Source organism: Mustela lutreola, chromosome 1 (genome assembly GCF_030435805.1).
Source record: "Mustela lutreola isolate mMusLut2 chromosome 1, mMusLut2.pri, whole genome shotgun sequence".
NCBI classification, from domain to species: domain Eukaryota; kingdom Metazoa; phylum Chordata; class Mammalia; order Carnivora; family Mustelidae; genus Mustela; species Mustela lutreola.
In genome coordinates this window covers 270,865,703-270,886,780 of record NC_081290.1, presented here as the reverse complement: position 1 = coordinate 270,886,780, position 21,078 = coordinate 270,865,703, and the positions used below count along the sequence as shown (strand labels likewise).

General features: G+C 54.6%; 1 protein-coding gene across 5 annotated transcripts in view; it reads right to left on the bottom strand.

The window, feature by feature from the left end:
• PRDM11 (PR/SET domain 11) overlaps positions 1–21,078 on the bottom strand; it is an 84,212-nt gene that overhangs the window by 10,215 nt on the left and 52,919 nt on the right. For 3 of the 5 annotated variants that reach the window (XM_059140534.1, XM_059140519.1, XM_059140525.1), the window contains exons 5-7: positions 19,574–19,641; positions 4,574–4,761; positions 211–837 (exon numbers count right to left, since the gene is read on the bottom strand). In XM_059140534.1, coding sequence (XP_058996517.1) covers positions 211–837; positions 4,574–4,761; positions 19,574–19,641 — 883 coding nt within the window. Of the gene's footprint in view, positions 1–210; positions 838–4,573; positions 4,762–11,116; positions 12,352–15,302; positions 15,725–19,573; positions 19,642–21,078 lie in introns of those variants that run through there. The other 2 variants (XM_059140542.1, XM_059140541.1) reach the window with 2 other exon arrangements.

The window sequence follows — 21,078 nt, the reverse complement described above, 5'->3', positions numbered from 1 at the left end:
CCTCCTGCAGTGGAACTTCCTTTATTGACGAGGAGGATACAAGGGCGAGACACAAAGCACCCCCCGGGGGCTGCGGAGCAACCTGTCTGAGGCAGGCACCTGCGGGCGTGGGGCTCCCCAAAGGTGGCTCCCGCAGAGCACGCCTGGCCCCCTCACACTGGCCATGGGGAACTCTTCCCTCCGACCACCATCTCAACCACACCAACTTACCTGCAGGGTCCGAGAACTCTGGGAGCTCCAGTACCTGTGTTGGCAATACGGGGGGCTCGGGAAGCTTCCCGGACTTAAGCATGTCTAGTTCGGCCTGGAGTTCCCGAACCTTCTTCTTTAGGCGGATACAGTTAGGGCAAAAGGAGGTGGTGGGAAGCTCGTGAGGGTCGGACGCAAGGGAGGCCTCTGCGGGACTGTCGGCCTTGAAGGACGAAGGCTCCTCCTCTTCATCCTCCAATGGGCCTGGCTCCTTGGAAGCCCCCTGCGGGATCTTCCAGTCCCCTTCCCCTGAGGTCCGGCTGACATTCTGCACGTCATGGGACACGCTCATTGCACACCGACTGTAGGCATCATCCTGGTACTTGGGGACCTTCCTGATGACCAGCGAGGTGCTCAAAGCCAACTGACGAGCTTCCGCCTTTGCAGACTCCAGCGAAGCCTCCAACACATCCTTGAAAATGAGGTCAATCTTCTTCTTCTTGGCCTGGGGGTGTGCATCCCCCTCGTCAAAGCCACGCTTGTACGGACTTTTGCCCTGTCTCAACACGGGGAGCTGAATGGGACCCCTCAGGTCTTCTGGGTTATCCAGAGCCTGCTCAGACTTCTCCCTCTGCAACCTCTTCTCTCCTAGGAAGGAAAACCAGGGTGTGAGGATGTGGGGAAAAGCCCCGAAGTGGGAGAAACCAACAGAAAACAAAGCAGGACTCCTGCTAGTCAGTTCGCTGGACACATTCCTCTGGGGCTGGCTCTGTGGGGGGCAGGTACGACAGAAAGGGAGAGGTGAGTCACTCAGTGGGTCATAGGGTCTAGAGTGGGACCCGAAAAAGTGGGAAGAATTCTTGAAAAAGACCTTTTTGAGGGAGCCTTATGTCTGTACGCGGCACATTTATAGGTCCAGGGAATGCTGGAGGGGAAGGCAGTCGGAAGTGCGGTCACCCTAGAAGCGGACACCCCACCAATCAGACCGGGCAGGTGGGAGCAGACCTCAGAGCTCAGCGCGTGTGGATCCCCACCCTCAGGGCTTCTTGTCCAGGCCTGGCAATCAGAAGATGTCTGCTTCGACTTGGTAAAAGGTACGCAGGAAACACCGCGTCCGCTCCTCCCTGCTCCCTGTCTGCTTCCAGGTGGCTCCGTAGGGCCAGAGCGGCGTGACCACACGGACCCAAAGCATGCTTGAAATACAGCTGTGTCTCCTTACCTGATCCTTCAAGGGACGTTCCCTTTTCTATCTCTTGCCATCATGTGACTGATTTCAAAGATGTTGGTGAGCTCCCAATAGTAATTTTAGCTTGATTCTTTAAAACAGCCGACATAGTTTCATAAATGGCTACAGAAGTGGGTTCCCTGGGGGGTACAGATGCTCACGGGGAACCCTCAGAAGGTCCTGACAGCAGCCCACAGGACTGGGAAATCACAAAGCCTTCCTAGATCAGGGCAGGGCCCTGGGAGATGATTCTCGGTAAGAACTTGTCCCAAATATACATTGCCATTAGGCTTCCAGAAGCGGGGTTTGCTAAAAAAAACAAACAAAAAAAAAACCACCTCTGAATGAAGGGCAAGGGGTCTCTGTGAGTGATCCAGGTATTCCAGAAGACAGAGCCCTGGCTTCCCACAGCTGGCGAGGGGGGCTGTGCCCTGGGCCCTGTAGGAAATCCGTGTTTCCTACAGGTAACAGCAAAAAGAGGCTACCTTATTCAGGACGCCCCTCTTCTGTCCTCACATGAAAGCCTGAGGAGCAGCCTCATGTTCAAGGTCACTGGAAGTCAGGTGACTCTCATAGCCTACACTTCCATAACAGCCGAGGGGCAGAAAGCGTGAAGATGAACGCTTGTTTAAAAAAAAAAAAGAAGCCAGGTTGTATTACACATCAGATGTGACACTTGCCCATTTAGAATCTTTAAACATCAAGGGCCACCCTGTCACTTCTCACAGACCAGTCAGGCAGCAAAGAGCTGAGGATGTCAGGAGGTCAAGGCTACACATCAACAGGGAGTCCTCATGCCTCTCTGCTCAAAGACAAGGTCATTCAGATTTTCTAAAATGCATGGGAGACTTCTTGGGGGCTCAAGCCTTCCAGAAAAATCTAGGGGCTGAAAAAATCCTTCAAGCAGCATTGGAATTGATTTCAAAGCCTCCATAAAATATGGGGGAAAACACCACAAAGTGAATCAGTAACTCAAAATAGATCAAATAACATAAATTTTTTGAAAACACTATATCAGATGCGTCCTGTTCTGATAACCACAAAGGCATAATTTACACTGTCTTCAGGAAACAGTTCTGGGCTAGGAGTAATGTCCCTACTTAAGAAGGACTAATAATTCATGCTCTGGCCTTTCTCAGGGCCCCAGCCTCCAATTACAAAGAAACCTCCTTCCATGCAAGACCTTCAGTGATTGAGGGTAGGAATCCCCTTTCCCGAGCAGGGCTGACACAACAGTCTAAGCTTCCACCAGCTAGCTATTCAGTCCGCCGAAACTACCGGCTACAGAGCCACCGCCGCATCCAAAGGCCACTGAGCTCATCACTGCTCCCAAGGGCTTTAGGACCAACACCCCCATACCCCCTCCCCTGCTCTGGCCCTGCCCCACACGGTGCCTTTCGGTGTCCTTCCTGTTTCCTACTGCTCAGCCTGGCCAGCCTCCTGTATCTTTGCAAGTCTTCATGGATCTCATTTCAAATCTCTCTGCCACGCTTCCTTTGAACCACTCCTGAAAGCTCACTCCCTTCTCTGAGCATTCCCCTTGGGTCTCAGAGCTCTCTCAGGACGACTGCAGCTTGAGGTACTTTGGAGAAGACACTGGGAGGGGGAAAGGACATTATAAATCCTGAAGAATTGAAGAAGATTACGGCCAAGGGATGAAACCTGTGTCCTCAGATATGACTTCTCTTGGTTTTCTTTTCTTCTGGTGATACGGTTCTCGTGGAGACTTCTTGATGTCTTCATTCATTTCTTTTTTTATCCATTCGACAAAGATTTATTGAGCTGCGACTAGGTACCAGACACGCTTACATAAGGCATCTTCAGAGGTCAAATGGAAACCGTGGCAATCTCATCATAGAAACGTGCCTTCCCGCGAGAAATCGGCCTATGCCCAACCCCCAGATCTGTCACTGCCCATTCAATCACAGATACCTTTTACCAAGTCAGGCAGTAGCTGTGCATTCAATGTCCACAATATGCTTTATTCTGTTTTGTTTCTAAAAATAGCTTAATTGCAACGGGCCACCCCACTCCCTCTTCCTCGTCTCCACTCACACTCCACATGAAGATTTATTTCCAATAAGTAGGTTGCTCAGGAATGTGATATGGTCAGGCCTGGGGATAGCCCTGGTTCCTGGAACCACATGGACTCTGGGTATTTGAATGTGTATTTTTAGCGCAAGGAAGGTCCCCTGGAAAGAAGGAGCCAGAATCTGAGAGGCAAAGGGCTAGGGGCTGGGGCGTATTTTAAGCCACCTTCCAGTGACTCATTTAAATGGAGTCTGGATGGACATCTCACCCACCAAGCCATCACCCACACCTACAGTCTCCTTCCCACCTCCCTCCAGCCTTCTAATAGACACTGTTCGTGCACAGCATGGGACTTGGCCTTCCAAGGAGACCAGGAGGTAGTAGGGAAGAAACTAGTTTGGTCAGAGAGGCCTATAACACTGTAAGTTAGAGGCTAGACCCTGCACTGAGACCGATGTGCATGAGAAACCCCGCACTGCTCTTCCCAGCCACGTGACCCCAGGGTGGGGGGGGTCACCGTATTTATCTGGTGCTAGGTTTCTGCAGTTGTGAGATGGGGATCACAGTCCACAGGGGATCATTAGAATCAAGAACTCACAGTTGAGGGCTTACAGGGGTCAAGGTGGCCATTGCCCTCGATGTGTTCTGTGTGGTACCACCTACTTCTCCCGGCATGCTCACGAGGTAAGCACTCCTGTCCTGAGAAGCACGTGCACGCTACAGAAGAGCAGCTTCGTGCGTGGGACCCACTTAGTCAATGTTCGCTACTACCGAGCCAGTGGCACCTTCTAGCTCCTTTCCGTCCCTTTGACTTGGTCAAAGAGGATCAATTTTGATGAAACGTCCGTGCTTAGCTCTGGGGCCTCGTCTCTTTGGATACTCTCAAACGTCTGTAACAGGGTTTCTGAGGGAGGACAGCACGCAGGAGTGCCTGGTGCCCTCCCCAGAGCTGTCACTCACACCCAGACCAGCTGCCCATCCCCCCACCCCACCCCCCGAAGTCCCTCTGGGTCTCCCCATTGCTGGTAGACTGCGTTTCCCATCGGTTTTCTTAGGAAGCACCCACAGAAGCTGGTTTCCCCTGTGTTGGGTGGCAGGCGTGACCCTCGCCTCGGGGTGGGCACTCACCTCTGGCCAGATTGCGGTGGATGGTTTCCTGGGACATGCTGTGTAGACGCCTCATGTAGTCCTCGCTGTACCAGACCCGGAGCCGTTCCCCAGGCCGGATGTCCCGGCACGCTCGGAAGTAGATGCGCTCGCTGTGCTGGAAGGCCAGCAGGTTCTGCTCCCTCTCCTCCCGGGAGATGACCACGTACCTGGGGGTGAGGGGGACAGGTGAGAACACACAGGCCACTCATCACTGAGTGCCTGCCGGAGCCAGGCACGGTGTCAGGCAGACGTGGGAGGTCAGAGGTCCACCAGCATGTGGCATGTGCTGAAAAGTCCAGAGGAAGCTGCCTGTCCATGATTGGGACACCAGCTAGGGGCCCGTCCCTGGCCTCAACCTCACCTTTTTGTGTGACCTTGAGCAAGTCTTTGAGCCCCTGAGAATCTGTGTTTTCTGAGCCTAGAAATGACAGTTGCCCTGCCTACCTCCCAGATTCTGGTAAATATACAATTCAACACTGGTTACAAAAATGACAGCAAACCAGAAAGATCAGGTCATTTCTTCCTCACTAACTTTTAAGTGCAGGGATTCCCAGACACCCACAGGCCTCCGATGGTGGGGAGTGTGGGGTTCTCAGACTCTTTCCAGTATTTCACAAAGCCCAGCAGAAATAACTCATGTGACAAGGGTGCCCAAAAGGGCAAGTAATAAATGCGGAAGATTAATATCTTTAAAAAGTGGGTGTCCAATCCAGACAGAAGATGGAAGTAGATAAGTGACAAGAAAGGATTAGAAACCACTCACTAATCTAAGTTATTTTAAGGTAAGGAATCTAAGGCTCAGAGAAGGTAAGTGACTTGCCCAAGGCCACACAGCTAATAAATGGGAGGTGGAGCTTTGAGTCTATATTTTCCCCTGTAGAACTCACAGCTTCTCTGTGAGTCTGTGAAGCACCAACCCAGTGACACGCAGATAACATTGAAAGTTCCACCAAATCCTCAGTATCTCTCCGTTCCCCAGCTCTCCCTGAAATCACATTTCCAACACCCAACCTGCCTCCTCTAAAAGATGAGAGGACATAACACGTACAGAGAAGTGGAGGCATAGAGATCAAAAGAGGAAATGATTTGACGTCTTAAGGATCTAGGAAATTTGGAAAAATAAACCTTTTTCCCTTAGGTTATGGTTTGTCTCAAGGGACAGGGAAGAAATCAAAATCTGTCTGACTGGCCTAACCCAGAGAGCTGTCTGTAGAACAGTCCAGGGTAGGGAGTAATTCACAGAAAAAAATCCACAGGGGTCATGAACAAATGAACAATGGAAAATATTCAGCATCACTGATAAGAAACACAAAGTAGCAACTTGTCTCATTGGCACAGATTTCTCTCCTTTTTTTTTTTTTTTTTTTTAACAATAAGATCCATATTGGCTAGAAAAGCATTTCCCATCCTAATGGTAGAGAATAAATTGGCCCGGCCCTTTGGGACACAAATTTGGTAACACGGACTCGAACAAGTATTCATGGACCCACCTTCCTAGCAGCACGATTCACAATAGTTGGGCGGTAGAAGCAACCCGTGCATCCACTAGTGGATAAATGGATAAATAGAATGTGGGGTACGCACACGCTGCGCACTACTGGGCTTGAAAAAGGAAGGAAATTCTGATATATGCTAGCACATGAATGAACCTTGAAGATACATACTAAGTGAAATAAGCAGGTCACAAAAGGACAAATACTGTAAGATTCCATTTATATAAGGTACTTAGTTGGAATAGAAGAGCTAAATTCAGGGAGATAGAAAGTACAAGAGTGGTGAGCGGGGTGGGGCAGAGGTGGGGTGCAGGGGTGGGGCGCGGGGTGGCGGAGGCTGGGGAATGGGGAGTTAGGGTTTAATGGGTATCCTGTCTCAGTTGGACAAGACGAAAAGAGCTCTGGAGAGGGATGGTCGTGATGGGTGCCCAGTGTAAGTGAAATGAATGCCACCGAACTGTACACCTGAAAAAAAAAGAGTGGTTAAAATGGTCAATTTTATGGTATGTACGTTTTGTCACAATTTTTGCAAAATTTAAAAAGGGACCATGAGATGTAGACCAAGTAGACAAACTGTGCTGCCTGTGCCACTGTTTACAATCGTGCAAAAGCAAAGACATTGAAACCTCTAATCCTGGAGAAACGGTTCAGTAAACCACAGTATATCCATACGATGGAATGTTGTTACTCATCTAAAGAAAATGTTTGCAAAGGATTTTTCACGACGTGGAAAAACGGTCCTGATAGAACGCAGGGTGACATCAGTAGGACCGGAAACTGTTTATTTTATGGTTCCAATCATGCTTTCAAAACACGCCTCGGGAAGCTACTTGAAAGAAATACACCGCTGTTTTACCAGTGATTGATTACCCATTACCGGGGGATCTGCTTTATCAGTTTTTTCTCTGTATTTTCCAAGTTTTCCTTGTTAAGCAATTACTACAGTTACCCCGACAGGCACCCCCTAAAAAACAGACATGCACAAACGCCAATTCCTGTCCTGGCGGCCAGCCGCATTGCCAATCTACATTGCCCCGTGTTGTCGGGGACAGTCCCCTATGGACTCTGTTCTACTCGACCCTGGAGGAGGCCATGACCTTACAAGGGGACAACTAGAGCTCAGGGACCAATCCCCCTAGCAACCGGCTGCAGCACGGGTCCCCGGGTTGTGGGAGTAAGGCCAAGGATGGCAGGAGGGCGAACGTGAGTTTTTGGCTGCTTCACCTCTGTTGAGAGAAGAAGCAGCCTCCACCCTGCCAGGGGGCGGTCACGCTTGCAGGATTTTTGGAGTTTAGATCCCCAGAACTTGCTTGGGTCCAGGAACTTAGCCTCAACGCATCTGCGCTTGTCAGCATCAGACATGAGCACTGGTCTCCCTGAGCTGTGACGATAATACTGTGATATCCACGACGCCCAGTCATGCCGCTAAGGATGAACTTGGGGAAAAGGAAAGAGGAGGACCCCTGGCCTAAAGAAGCCTTTCCGAACGAATACTTCTGAGTCATAACTCTCTAGCACAGGGGTCTGCTTTCCTGCAGAACTGAGATTTCTTCTGAATGTGCAAAATATTTTCCAGTCCCCAATTTAGTGAAAGCTTGGGGTTTGACATCCACAATTAATCACCCTTGTGGTTAGCACAGAACTGGGGTAGATCCAAAGTTTCCTACTCCCGGATTCAGAAGGCAAACCATTCATTCATCTTCCCTCACAAGAATCAGTTGGACCACAAAGCACAAGGAAAGAGACACTCTTCTCTTTTTTGCAGGGTATTTAAGCAATCGTCGAGCTCTAAAACCTAGAATTATTTTCTTTGGCATTCAACTTTAGGAGAAAAAGAGTTGAGGAGCACATAACTCTCAGGCATTTCTTCAAAAGAACAACTTCTAGACTAGGTCCGAAGCTTTAGAAAGATTCAGGTCAATTTCCCTTTCTATGCCTGGTGGTTTCCTGCCCAATAAGAATCAAGGTTTAGAAGAGAACTCCAAGTATTTGTAGTCTTTGTAATGATCCCATCTTCCAAGACAGATCAGAATTTGTTCAGTATCTGGTTGTATTTGGTTGTTCTGAAACTTGGCCCTTGAAATATGACATATATGGCAACTCCCAGCAAAGTGTTAACAGCCCGTCCCCTCAAGATGGTAAATGGAGTCAAGCTGAGTCCCAACACAAATGGCTTCTAATTAGATCTCCCTCTTACCAATATATTGCAACACCCAATGGTTTGATCTACTCCCAGAATCCTCCTATCCCCATATGACAATCCCTTTATGAAGAGCACGCCTGTCTCATTCCGAGAGCCCTTCCTGGAAGATAAGGCTTCTGGAGAGTGAAAATCTCCAATCTGCTGTTTCCGGGTCACTACTTTGTTGGAGAAAAGGCACAGAGTATGTCAGAAGGAGGCAGAAAATGGCTAACACAGGCCACTCTACAAATGCTACGGCTCATCTGATGGCTTTTCAAGTCAGACCCACAAAGCTGATGCCCTTTGAAGCAATGAAGGGGATGGGGGAGGGGGCGTGTTTTCTGGACTGAACGTTTCATGATGAGAATGGATTGTTTTTATTCTGAACTCCTTGCGGACTTTGGGTACTGGATAGATAAGCACTAAGACAACACTTTTTATACATCACCCACTGAGTCTTATCAAATGCACCATATTTTCTAGCTGGGTCAGGAAATGACTATCAGTTCCAACAGAAGAGAGAAAATAACCCACGGGGCAGCCATTTTGTTGGAGTGGGGGCACATAAAGGCCAGGCTCAGACGGTCCTGCTCAGTGGGTATGTCTCTGACAGAAAGGAAATTACACCAGCCACGGAGCCAGAAATGGGAAGGAGGGACCAAGAAGGGGCTGGGCTCTGTTTTCTCACACATGTTTAGGTCTCTGAGCAGGGTGGGTCTTTGGGTCAGATGGGCACCCAGCCTCCGCCAGAACATCACACAGCCCGCTCTCAAAGCGGCTGGAGGCATCAGGCCCTTAGGTCGGACTTCCCTATCTTACGCTGAAATTGGCTGCCCACTCACTTCCAACCACTGGCCCCAGTTTCGCCTTCCTGTTTTGATGAGCTAGACCCACAGTCCCCACTAAAGCCAACAAAAAGAAACGAAAGAAACTTCATCTCAAGTTCACAGGCTCTTCATCGCTCTGCCCCCTTTGCTTCCAACTTTATCCCTTCCCTCCCCAGGAACAGAGGGAGGGGCCTGTCAGTTCCTGCTCAGCTCTTGGATGGGGCTGGAGAAGATCCCAGCTTCCCAGTATCTTTGCCTGTGGCAGAAATGGGATTACGTTTGATTTCCACGGCCCTGCAGAAGAGGATGAGCTGGATTCCAGGAGGTCAAAGGGGAACTGGAAACTTCTAGAGAGGGGCTAGATCCCTGGTCGGGAGTTGGGGATTTCCTGCTTGGGAGGACCTCTCTGTGTGACTAGGAGGAAGCCTGGGCAACACCCGGGTTAGGAGGTGCCTTCTCTTCTGAGGAGGCTCCCAAAGGGACCTGGAGGAACTGCTCTGGCTACTTTGAAAGCCTCAGCTTTCGGTGGGCGGGGTCCTGCCTTGTGACAGATACCAGGATCAGTGGGGAGACATCCCCCCCCAAAAGTTCATGCCTTAGGCTGGTCCCTGAAGTACACTGGCAAATGGATAGCCCCTGATCCTTCTAGAGTCTCCTGTCAGAAATGGTGACTTTTGTTTTTCTAGGACCCATAACTGTTTTTAAGGAGCAGAAGGTAAAAGTCACTTAGTCACGCACGCTCTGCTTGTGCTGTGCAGACTTAAAGCATGGCTGAACGGTTTCCTATGTGGCTGCTTCGCCTCACTCAGCTCCCCAGTTCCGTTCCTGTCCTCACAGGGCTAGCTAGCACGGCGCCCGACGCAGGCCATCTGAGTCCTTTCGGAACCAGGAAATGCCGGTAGCGCTGGAGCCCCTCTGGCTGGCATGCTTTCCCTCGGTCACCTAACCCCTGCTCTGCGGGCCTTGAGGTTTTCACAGGAAGCGAAGAAAGAGAATATACACCAAAGAAAGATCCTGGAGACTGGGTGCGTTCCAAGTGTGAGATCAATTTCTTTTTATTGCCATCTTAACAAAAAGACTTGGGAAGGCAATCTTAGATTCCAGCATTGGAGGGCAGGGGATGCCAGGCAAGGATCAAGCCACTGGGCTGTCGGACAGGGGGCTGTTCGGTCTGGGGTAGCAGGAGCCCCCAAAGAACCACAGAGTGGGGAGATAGAGCTGAGGACACAGGGACATTGCCGGTGTCCCTCATGCTCTCAACATGGGACAAAGCGTGGTCTGGCTTTAGAAGCAGCGCTCCAGGGACAGCCACAGCAGGCACTGGAGAGAGCAGTCCTCCCACCCCCACCATGGCTCTAAGGGGCGGACGTGGGAGAGGGTAGGGGGGTGGGCAGGGGGAGAGCTTCCGCTGGGGTCAGCCTCGGGCCAGGGAGCAAAGAGGACACAGAGCTGAGCTACACGTGGGGGAGAGCTAAGCTCGCAAGTGCCACCCCCCCATCCCCCCCCGACTCGAGGAACCTGGCTGTCTGTCCACACTCCACAATGAAACATGAAGCTAGACACGTGGGTAGCTAATGCATATGCAGCCCAAGCAAGCGGAGGAGAGGCATGCTGGAGCTTGGATGGGACAGGAGCCCTGCTGGGTTCTTCTAGAAGCCACAGGAGGAGTCACCCTGTGGGTGCCAAGGCTCGGGCCCTGCCTCTCCCCAGCACCCCGGCCTTAGTGCCAGGGTGGTGTCAGGGACTCACTTCCTAAATGCTGTTGTTGCCTCCTAGGGGCACCCCAGGAGAGCGGAGGCAAGGAGCACCACCGCCTCCCAACTCCAGATCTGGCCTCTGACCAGGGGAGCCGGGCGAATCCACAGACCCGGCTTCCGGGCCCGCCTGCTCCCCACCCCGCCGCCCCACACCTGGCCTAACTGTTGCGTCATCTGTCATCTATGAAATGCAGGTGATGCTGGTCTTGACGGTGCCGGAAACACCCGGCTCGGCTGCCTCTCCAGCTGTCCTGAGGACCCACTGAGATCACATATCTGCAAATGCAGGGAAAGTGGAAGGTGCCCTGAGAACACCAGGGCATCTTCTCCTTCCTCCGACGCCATCCCATTCGTCTCCCCACTCCACAAAAGGCAAGCGCAGCAGCTGAGCACACGCACCGCAAGGGCAAGCGCAAGGCCAAGGCAGGGACACCCTTGGGCGCGCTCGGAGCCCCAGGGAAGGAGAGCACGGGCCCCTCGTGGCAGGGGCTCCGCTCCCCCTGCCCGTCCTCAAGCTTCACCCCCTTGGGAAGCAGCAGGATCTGGCCGTGGGGGGCGGCTGTGGCAGCCCTGAGGTTGGCAAGCAGGATTCCCCATTCAGACACTGCCTGCTCCTGCTGCCTGCGTCCCCATGAGGCCCGCCGCTGCGGTGCAGACCCGGGGAGGCCACCTCTCCGGCACGAGCAAGTGCCCGCAGGCAGCTTCGTCCACATCTTCAGCCTCAACCAAAGACGAGGGTGCGGGGCCGGAGCAGACTCTGTGGGAGCCCAGGGCCGCTGAGCTGCACGTGGGGAGGAGATGGCGGGCTCCCCGGTATCCTACAGGTGCCATCAGTCCCGGACACAAGACGAGCTCCTGTGTCGAGCTGGGCCCCCATCCTCCGTCTCTCTTCCTCCTCCTGTGGACGGGCTGAGCTAGCAATTGTGCTTTCTCTTCCGAGACCTGGTAGTCCGTGCCGGGGCTGGGGCTGGGGCTGGGGCCGGGGCCGGGGCCGCCTGCGGGGGCTCTGCCGGCGGGGCCTCAGCCCGACTGGTCGAGCCTGTGGGCGCTACCCCATCGGGCCCCTGCTGAGACGCCCGAACACCGTCTCGGATCTCTGTCAGCGTCTGGCACATCTGACCGACGCGGCTGGTCAGCTCCGCCATGGTCTGGCCGATGGCGTGCATGCTGTTTGCCATGTCCCGGTGCACGGTCACCAGCTCCTGGCAGATCTGCTGGAGGGCCTCGGTCTGCTGGACGTGGGCGTGGAGGAGCTGCCAGTCAAGGCTTGTGCTAGGCGGGCTGAGGTGTGGCCGAGGGGTCCTGCAGGCGGCCTGGGCCTGGGGTGAGGGCCGAGGCAGGGCCTCCGGCTTGGGACCCACCATCTCAGACTGGTCCGAGGAGGAGGAGGAGCGGAGCAGGGTGGGCCTGGCCAGGCGGGCCTCTTCCTCCACGGACCGCTGCAGGGACGCCCGCAGAGGCTGCCTCGAGGGCCCGGGGGCTTCCTCATCTTCATCATCTTGGGGGACAGAAACAGAGAAGGGCAGATGATTAAAACAGAAAGACAGGGGGCAGCCGTGGGCTTGGGCCTACCCCCAGGTCACTCTCTGGTCCCCCTGCCCCACCACCCCTGAGGCTCACTCAGCACCGCCCACCCCCAGAGAAGCACTTGCTCCCCAAATCCCTGAGGCGTGGGAGCCTGGCGCCCCCGGGGAGAAGGGCAGGCACGAGGACTGCCCAGGTCTCCCTTCCTCTTGCCGGAGCGGCACCACTCTGGCGCGACAGCCCACGTCAGGGCTGTCTTGGGGAGCCCAGGTCGACCCTGTGGCTCCCTTCATCTGTCTGGGACTCAGTTTCGGCAGAGCAAAGCTGATACCTGCTCTGTCCACCTAACCAACCACCTGCCCACCTAGCAGGGTTGCCAGGGAAACTAAACAAGAGAGCAGCCAGGAGGGAGCTTCACAAAAGCCTCAGGAGCCACACCTGCCCAAAGGCTCCAGCCTCCCTGCGCGCGGTGGACTTGCTTGCGCCCCCTTGTGGCCTAGAAAGAATCTGCAGCTCTAAGTGGTCACAGGGGGCCAATGCACAGGGTGGCGTGGGAGGGAGCTGACTGGGGGGTGTCTAGCAGGGGAGCCATCCCGGTGGCCAGCCCTGATGTCCCCCTCGACCCGCCCCCCTGGTGGGCCACCCGGAAGTGTCTGACAGCTTGCAGGCGCCCTCACACAGACGACTCCTTGCAGCCAGTCACAGGGAGAGGGGCCCAGCCCCCACACACTCAGGCCTCGGCTCTCTTGGGAGCCGGATCAGGAGCGGGTTCCCATGGCAGGAATAAAAAATATACGGGTTCTCTGGGCATCCCAGAGGGGCTAAATGCAGAACCACCCTCAGGCGAGGTGACGGGGAGGACAGACAGACTCATGCTGACCCTAGCCACACGCATGCCTCCACGGGGTCCAGGGCCTCCCTCAGGCGGGCTCGGGAGGAGCCCAATTACTCATACCGTACCCGGTGGGACAGCTGCCATCCTCCCCACCCCGGGGATCCCAGGACACCCACTCTGGCGTGGCAGGGCTGGAAGGAGAGGGTGGGGCTGAGGTGACGGTGCTCTCTCCTTCCAGGGCCTCCTTCCACAGAGCCTCTGGCCTCGTGCTGTAGCAGCTGGTCCACTGACTGGGAAAGGGGGACTGGCCAAGCCTGCAGGGGAGGGGTCCCATGCCCCCTGCCCAGGCCAGGTCACATTTGGTAACCTCATTACCTTCTGTGTTAGGGAGATGGAGGAGAGAGCAGGGCAGGATGGAGGGCATAGACTTCACTGACTCGTAGGCCCCCTTCTTTTTCTCGTAACTGGGCGGAATCACCCCACAATTTAGCAAAAAACAGATTCACGGGGAGCTGGCAGACCCGGGCTTGAGTTCTGGTTCAGAATCTAGCTCGGGGGCTGCCTCATCTCTGGAGCTCAGCTGCCTTGTCTACATAGCAAGGAAGTCAGACGGGACGGTCTCTGTTCCTTTCTGAGTCCCAAAGAACTGACCCCGAATGGCCACCTGTCACGAGCGCTAGCCAAACAGGAAACTAGCACAATCCCAATCCCGACAACGGCATGGGGCCATGGAAGGGAAGCAGGGTCTTTGTGAATCACCCTCCCCAGGCTGGCCAGCTGCTGACTTCCCTGGAGTCCTCCTGCCCTGCTCCCTTTCTCAGAGGCCGGGCTCCTATTGGCCGGTGGGCTGAGGGTGGGGGGCGGGTGTGTGCAGAAGCCAGAACTGAAGGGGGTGCGGCCCCAGCACAGAAGGGTCTTGACTGCTCCCCCGTCCCATCAGGGGAGCCTCAGCTCGAACTACAGCCCCAACTAGAGCCTGCTGGGCCTGGAGATTCCAGTCAAGCCCGAGGCATCCAAGTCCATCCTGGTACACAGGAAGCCCAGGAGAACGGGGCAGAAGAGAGGTGGAGGGGGACGTGGGGGCAGGAGGGACAGGGAGCAGATCTGGTGAGACAGGCAGACCTGAGAGTGCCTTAGCAGGGAAGAGAGGCAGAGGACCACGAGGAGTGGGAGTGGGTAGCCGCAGCAAAAGAACGCAGAAGTCAAGACATTAGGAAAAGAGAGAGAAAAGACTGATTCCCCCCCACCCCACCCCCTGCACCCTGTCCTGGGCCCTGAAGACTTGGCTGGCTTCCTCCTGCACCCCCTCCCCCGCGCCTGCTACACTGGGTTTCCCTGGCTCCTCTCAGTCCTGGAACGTGCCAAGCGCCTTCCTGATGCAGGGCCTCTGTACATGCAGTTCTCGGCCTGGAGACTCCCTGCTCCCCTCCTGGAGCCCCACGCTGCCGCTGCCGAGGCCAGTTAACTCTTACTCACCCTGTGCCTCCCAGTTCCCAGGCTGCTCCTGGGAGCCCTCCCCTACCCCCCAGGGAGAGTCAGATCCAGGGTCCCTGGCCATCAGACAGGGCAGCGAGGGAACCGGTGGGGCCAAATGCAAAATGTGAATGCAGGGCCCCTTGTTTAGAAATGACTATGAACTTCAGGAAGGCAAGAGCAGCCCAGTAAAGTCAGCACCGTGACCTTGTGCGCACAGAGCCCAAGGGACACCGAGCAGGTGGTCTAGGGCGTGCGCCTGGGAAGTCAGCCTGGCTCTCAGGACTTCCTGCGTCTTCCTAACGGCTGTCCTTGTACAATGACTTAAAGCTCGTGTATTCCCACGAGTCTAGGGACGACCCAAGGGCAGGGGTGCTGTGGGTTTTATATACAACTCTGTCTTCCCAGCTCCCGGCACAGCTCCTGGCACAGAGTTCAGGAAATATTCTAGAATGAATGAACGGAAAGGGGCGGAGAAGACCAAGCAGGAGAAGGAGGGAAGGGTACGCGGGAAGACTGGATGAGACGGGGAGGGACAGAAGAGAGGAGAGGGCCAGGGAAGGGGGGCCGGGGAGCAGGCAGTGGGGAGGCCTGGAGGGGAGGCCGGCGGTACTCACAGCTGGTTGACGGGCTGTCGGTGCCATCCAGTTCTGCCCTGGGGAAGCTGTGCCCGGAGTGGGCTGTGAGCAGGGTTGACTCGATGGCCCTCTCATGGGCAGTGAGCACGATGGTGGGGGCCCGGCCCCCAGCCCCGGGGCCCGACAGGGACTGCTGCATGAAGGCCAGCTTGTCCTTGGTCCTCCGTTTCATGTCATCCCATCTGTGCTTAATGTCCTTGACGGAGCGGGGGACCTGGCTGACGGAGGTGATTTTCCGAGCTATGCCTTCCCAAATCTTGTCCCTGTCGGCATGGGACAGCCGCATGGTCTCCCTCCCAAAGAGAACCGCTTCGTGGTGGGTCACCTCCGTGACCAGAATGTCCAGCTCCTCCTTGGAGAACTTGGGTTTCCTCTTGCGCTCGGCCAGGGGCGCCACATTCCTTGGGTTGAATATCCCACAAAGCACAATTGGGTAAATTGACCATCAGGGCTGGTGGTCCTCCTCCTTCCTAATTGCTGGCCCCCAGTGGGGGAGCCAGGAGGCACCTGGGCACCCTCGCCCGCTCACCACCACCACACCCTCCTCCTAGCCAGAGGCCCCTTCCCCTACTCCTCAGGGGGCAGGAGAGCAGGAGGGGTGCGGCATAGCGGGTGGGAGCGTGGCCTGAGTTGGATGCCTTCCGTGGCAGGCCCTGCCTCAGCCCTGGCTAGAGGGGAGAGCCCAGGCTGTGCACTTGGCCTCTCCCGGATCCCTCTCCACGCCGGGTCAGAAGTTAGAGGCGCGCAGACCTCGGGGTCGTTACTAGGGAGGGGAAAGCAGAGCGACATCCAAGAGCTTTAAAGCCCTCCAGAAAAATGAAGCGTCCTTACCGGGCAGACCATTGCCCCTGCAGATGGCTCACAGGGCGACTATTTACAGTGTGGCCTCGCTGGTGACGCCTGTGATTAGGGTGTGGTCACAGAAAGCTCACTCTGTCCTGTGGCTCTCTTCATCTCCCTCCCTGGCTCCCAAGTGCCCTGCAGGTCCCTAACTCTGGGGGTATGGACACTCCCCTCCGACCTTGGTGCTGGCTAGCAGCCACTCTCTGGGGGTGGGTCACTGTGGCCTTTTGGCAGCTCCGGGGGAGAACGTGAGCAGCCCGTGAGTGCCCACTGGGACAGCAGTTCCACTCTGATGCAGGCCAGGAGTGACCCTGCCTTCCAACTGCACAGAGGAGCCAGGGGCCGTTTGACTGACTGAGACCTTGAAACCACCCAAGAGAGGAATCCTGAGCCTGAATCCCTCCCCTGCCACTCCCACAACCGAGGCGAGAGGCGGGGGACGCAAAGATCCTTCCGCCCTCACCTCCCCACCCCACCTACTCAGAGCACCGTAGCTCAGGAGAAGGGAAGGCTGGGGCTTTGTTACCAGGCCAAGATGGTGACAGGGGCCCGCACCCTCACTCAGACGACCTGGAGCTAGATGCAGAGTCTCCTGTGCAAACCAGCCTCCCACTCTTAAATGAGGACGGTAGTTCTAGGATCAGCTTCTAGGGCTGCCAGGAGGAATTCCTGGGGGAGGTTTTCAGTCTCTCCACTATTGGCATTTGGGGCTAGAAACTTCTCTGTGAGTGGGAACGGGCATCTTGGGCCATTTGGGACGTTTCTCAGCATCTTTGGCTTCTCCCTGATAGAAACCAGTAGCATTCTCCCGAAGACTCGTGACCACCCAGCATGTCTCAAAGCAAAAGAGTCCCCTGGTTTCAGACCACCGAAATCATGAATGCAGAGCCCCCAGCATAGGGAGGCCATAAGGTCAACAATCATTATGTCGATGCCCATTCTCTTCCCGGCCCGCCACTTAATTTTTTGAAAAAACTCATCAACTCCATTCAATCATGCACAAGACCCGAAGTTGTCACGGTACAAGAGAGGATGTCTGCACAGTGGAGTGAATAAGCACAAAAGGAAGTTGTACATTAAGGGGAAAGGCAGGTTCCCAGGATGGAACTGGCTTTTCCCCTCCAATTACCACCAGAGGGACATCTCCGTGGCAACAAACCACACTCCCAACCACCCCTACTCCTTGACTGTTCAAAGAGAGGGGCCCCAACTGGCACCATCTTGCGTCAGATCGGGGCTGACTGAGAGGCCAGACTCCGTGCCAGCAAGGCTGCAGGAGCAGAACCCACCCCACACAGAGCCCAGGAGGTCCTGCTTTCGCCTGGGCCCTGTGCACAAGCAGAAAGAACGCAGGCCCAGAAGTCCAGAGCTGGGTTCAGGTTCCGGTTATGCCCCTGACCGTATGACCTTGCGTATGACCTTGTCCTGATCTGGGCCTTGGCTGTGCCACTGTGGCAGGAAGAGCAGGACAGGGGCTTTCAACACGAGTAGCGTGTCAGCCTCGCTATGGCGAGCTTTAGAAACACCAGTACCGAGGGCTCATCCTTGGCCCGATAAAGTCATAATCTCTGGGATGTCAGAGGATCGTCCAGCTAGTTCAGATGATGTCTTTCCTGGGGGTTGTGGTCAAGCCTGTCCCCAGAGTGAAAGATCAGAGATGGGTGGAAGCATGGCACAGAATCAGCTCGGCCGGCCAAGCTTCCGGTGCAAAAAGGCCCTGAAGCCAGGCTGCACTTAGTCACCCTCTCCTTTGCTCACCTAGAGCCAGGCGGGAGCCACAGGGAAGATGCCCAGGCCACCAGTCTGGTTTCCATTTCTGTGTGGCTGGTCACAGTGCCCTCAAATGCAACCCGGTCCCTGGGAGGGTCCAGCTCAAAGGCCCCCTGCTCTGTCCTCTGGGCCCTGGCAGCACACTGTCCGTGCCTCCATTCAACAAGTGCGGTACAGAAAATGGTTTCACGGTGGAAGGAGGGAGTCGGGGAGGCCTGGGAGGGCCAGGCTGGCGAGGGCCATCAAGGGCGCCCCGTTCCATGGTCAGCTCTGCAAATGGGTGGGGCTTCCAAGGGCCAGGATGACTGGCACCCAGTGGTCAAGGAGAAGGTGGTTAGGAGTGTGACCATGGCCTTCTTGGAGCCCCCTGCAGGACACGAGCTCTCCAGATGATGTGAAAGGGCGCTGGAGGGAAAGGTCCACCTGTCCTTGGGCACCTCTGTTTCTGCCCCTGTTAAGTGGCAGTGAGAACAGCCGCCCCCCAATAAGAGGACAAATCCTAGCGTGCTCTGGAGAGTGTAAACCACAGCCCCTCTCTCCCTCCCCACCCTCCCCATGCTCCCCAGCCGCAGCTCTCAGGTGGGGAGCACAGGTGGGCAGGAAGGCTTGGGGAAGGAGACAGCAGACCTCATCATAGCCTCCTCACCTCCAACCAACTTCTCCTTGTTTGCTGGGAAGGTGGCAGAGTTGAAATACAGCACACTCCCTCTCAGGAAGCTCCTGACGGCCCTCCCTCCGGGCACAACCTCTCTCACATCCCCCAGCCGCCAAGAGTGACAGAACCGCGCAAACGCCCACAGAAGGCCCAATCTGTGGTGGCCCTGGTCCGGCCACGCGAGGCCCTCCCCTCCCAACCCAGCTCCAAACTCCCTGTCACAGCTCCTGGGGCCTAGAGAGAGGCACCAGGGGGGTGCCAGTGCAAGTCTGACCTCCCACAGAGCGCACAAACCCTTCTGGGCGGGAACCTGGCAACCCCTGCCCCAGCCAGCAGCGCAGACCCAACAGGAGGGCTGTGGGCGGAGACCTCAGTTCCAGGCTCAGTCCTGCCACCCCTGAGCAGCCCTGGGCCAGTCTCCTGCTCTCTCTGGCCGGCCAGGAAGAATCCTTCTGGCGCAAACTTCTGTCCCAAACACGACAACACAGTAGAACCACTCTTGAAAGTACTCATGCCTGGGCAGTGAGTACCATAGACAACTAAGCTAGACGGTGCCAGAAGCCTCCTTTTCCACGGGGCCACTTCAACAAGTGCTGGCAGCTGCACTGGGATGAGTCCTGCACCCCCACAGCAGGAGACGGCCCTGTGAGGGGGTCAGCGTCTCAGGGGAGGGATGCCCCCTCCTTGGTGGGAATGCTGCTCAGAGCTGGGGGCCCTGGGCGCTCCAGACACAAGGATGAATGTGCAGACGTTAGGGGTCCATCTGTAACCCACAGGCTTCCTCCAGAGCGCCCTGATGGAAGGCTGGGGAAGCAAAAGGGTCCTCCCAGAGCTACATACATCCCAAACCCTGCAAACAGCAGTCCCGGGGCCTTCAGGGGCCTCCACTGCTGGAGACCTCATAAGCCCCAGCACACTCCCTTGGCTTCCTTTCTGGAGTTTGGGAAAGACTCCTGGGAAATCAGCAGAAAGCAGGACTCACCTCATCCAGTTGGCTTTAGTCTCGTCTGACCCATCTATAGACTTGTAGCGGTTATTCTTGTCCACAATCTGGAAGACAGAGAGAGAGTCTAGAAGGCGCCACTCTTGAGTGGCTCTCGTGTCCCTGGGCTCCTCCCCAAGCCAGGGTCTCCCTCCCTTCCACTTGCCCTCCTGTACAATGCTTCTACTGCTGCAGGACTGAAAACCGAGTGGGGGCCAGGAATCCCATCTCCTTTTCCTGTCCTAACGGAAGACCAGAAACATGGCAGACAAGCAGCACTTCCAGGAGCCCCATACTGCAATGATGAAAGTTAGATCCAGCCCTTCTTCTTTCCCTCTAGGTTCCCCCAGCACTGGATGTCTGAGCACACGTGACAGGGGCTTCCTCCTCTCCCCAGCCTCAAGCTGGTCAAGAGCGACAGGGATGGGCTGGTCCCTTCTCTTCTGTAAAATGTCCTGATTTCCTCATCACTCTTGAATCAGAGTTCAGCTGGGTATGGAGTTCTAGGCAGACTGTTTAATTGCCTTTCAGCCCCTGGAAGATTGCCCAAAAGGCTGCTATAGGCTGTTCAGGAAACTACCGTTGTTCTATTGTGGAAAGGCTGTCAAGGGTGAAATTTAAGGTTTTCCCTTCATTTTTTATTTAGTGCAATTTCCCTCTATTTTCGAAGTGGAGGATTTACTCCTTTAAAATTCTTATTACTCAACATGCATATTACTTGGTGAACACATATCTCTTCTTCCATTCTGGAAAATTCTGAGAAACTCTTAGTTTTTGAGTACAGCTTTTTAGTCATTTTCTCTAGTCATTTTCTCTTTGTGTAGAATTTCTTTTTTTTTTTTTTTTTTTTTTTTTTTTTTAAAGATTTTATTTATTTATTTGACAGAGAGAAATCACAAGTAGATGGAGAGGCAGGCAGAGAGAGAGAGGGAAGCAGGCTCTCCACTGAGCAGAGAGCCCGATGCGGGACTCGATCCCAGGACCCTGAGATCATGACCTGAGCCGAAGGCAGAGGCTTTAACCCACTGAGCCACCCAGGCGTCCCTGTGTAGAATTTCTATTAAACATATTTGGGACTATTCCCCGTGTCTTTTGACTAGCTTTTTCTATTTTTCTTTCTCCCCTTTTCCAGGCAGTGCTCTGAAAATAATCCTCAGAACTCTCTTCCGATTCACTAATTCTCTCTTTGACTGTGTCCAGTGGAGAATTCATCCCCTTATTAACGTTCTTCTTTTCTTTTTCCTTTCTTTTTAAATGAGCACTTTTAATGCAATGAATATTTTCATTCCCAGAATCTTCATATCTATCTTTTCTTCATTCTACCTCTGTTTCACAAAATCATGTTCCTTCTGTTTCCCTCTCTTAACAGCTTTACTGAACTGTAATTGACATATAATGTACCATTTGATAAACTTTGACAACTGTGTACACCCATTGCCACAATCAAGAAAACAAACATACCCATCACCCCCAAATTTCCTTGTGCTCCAGAATCTTCCCCTCCT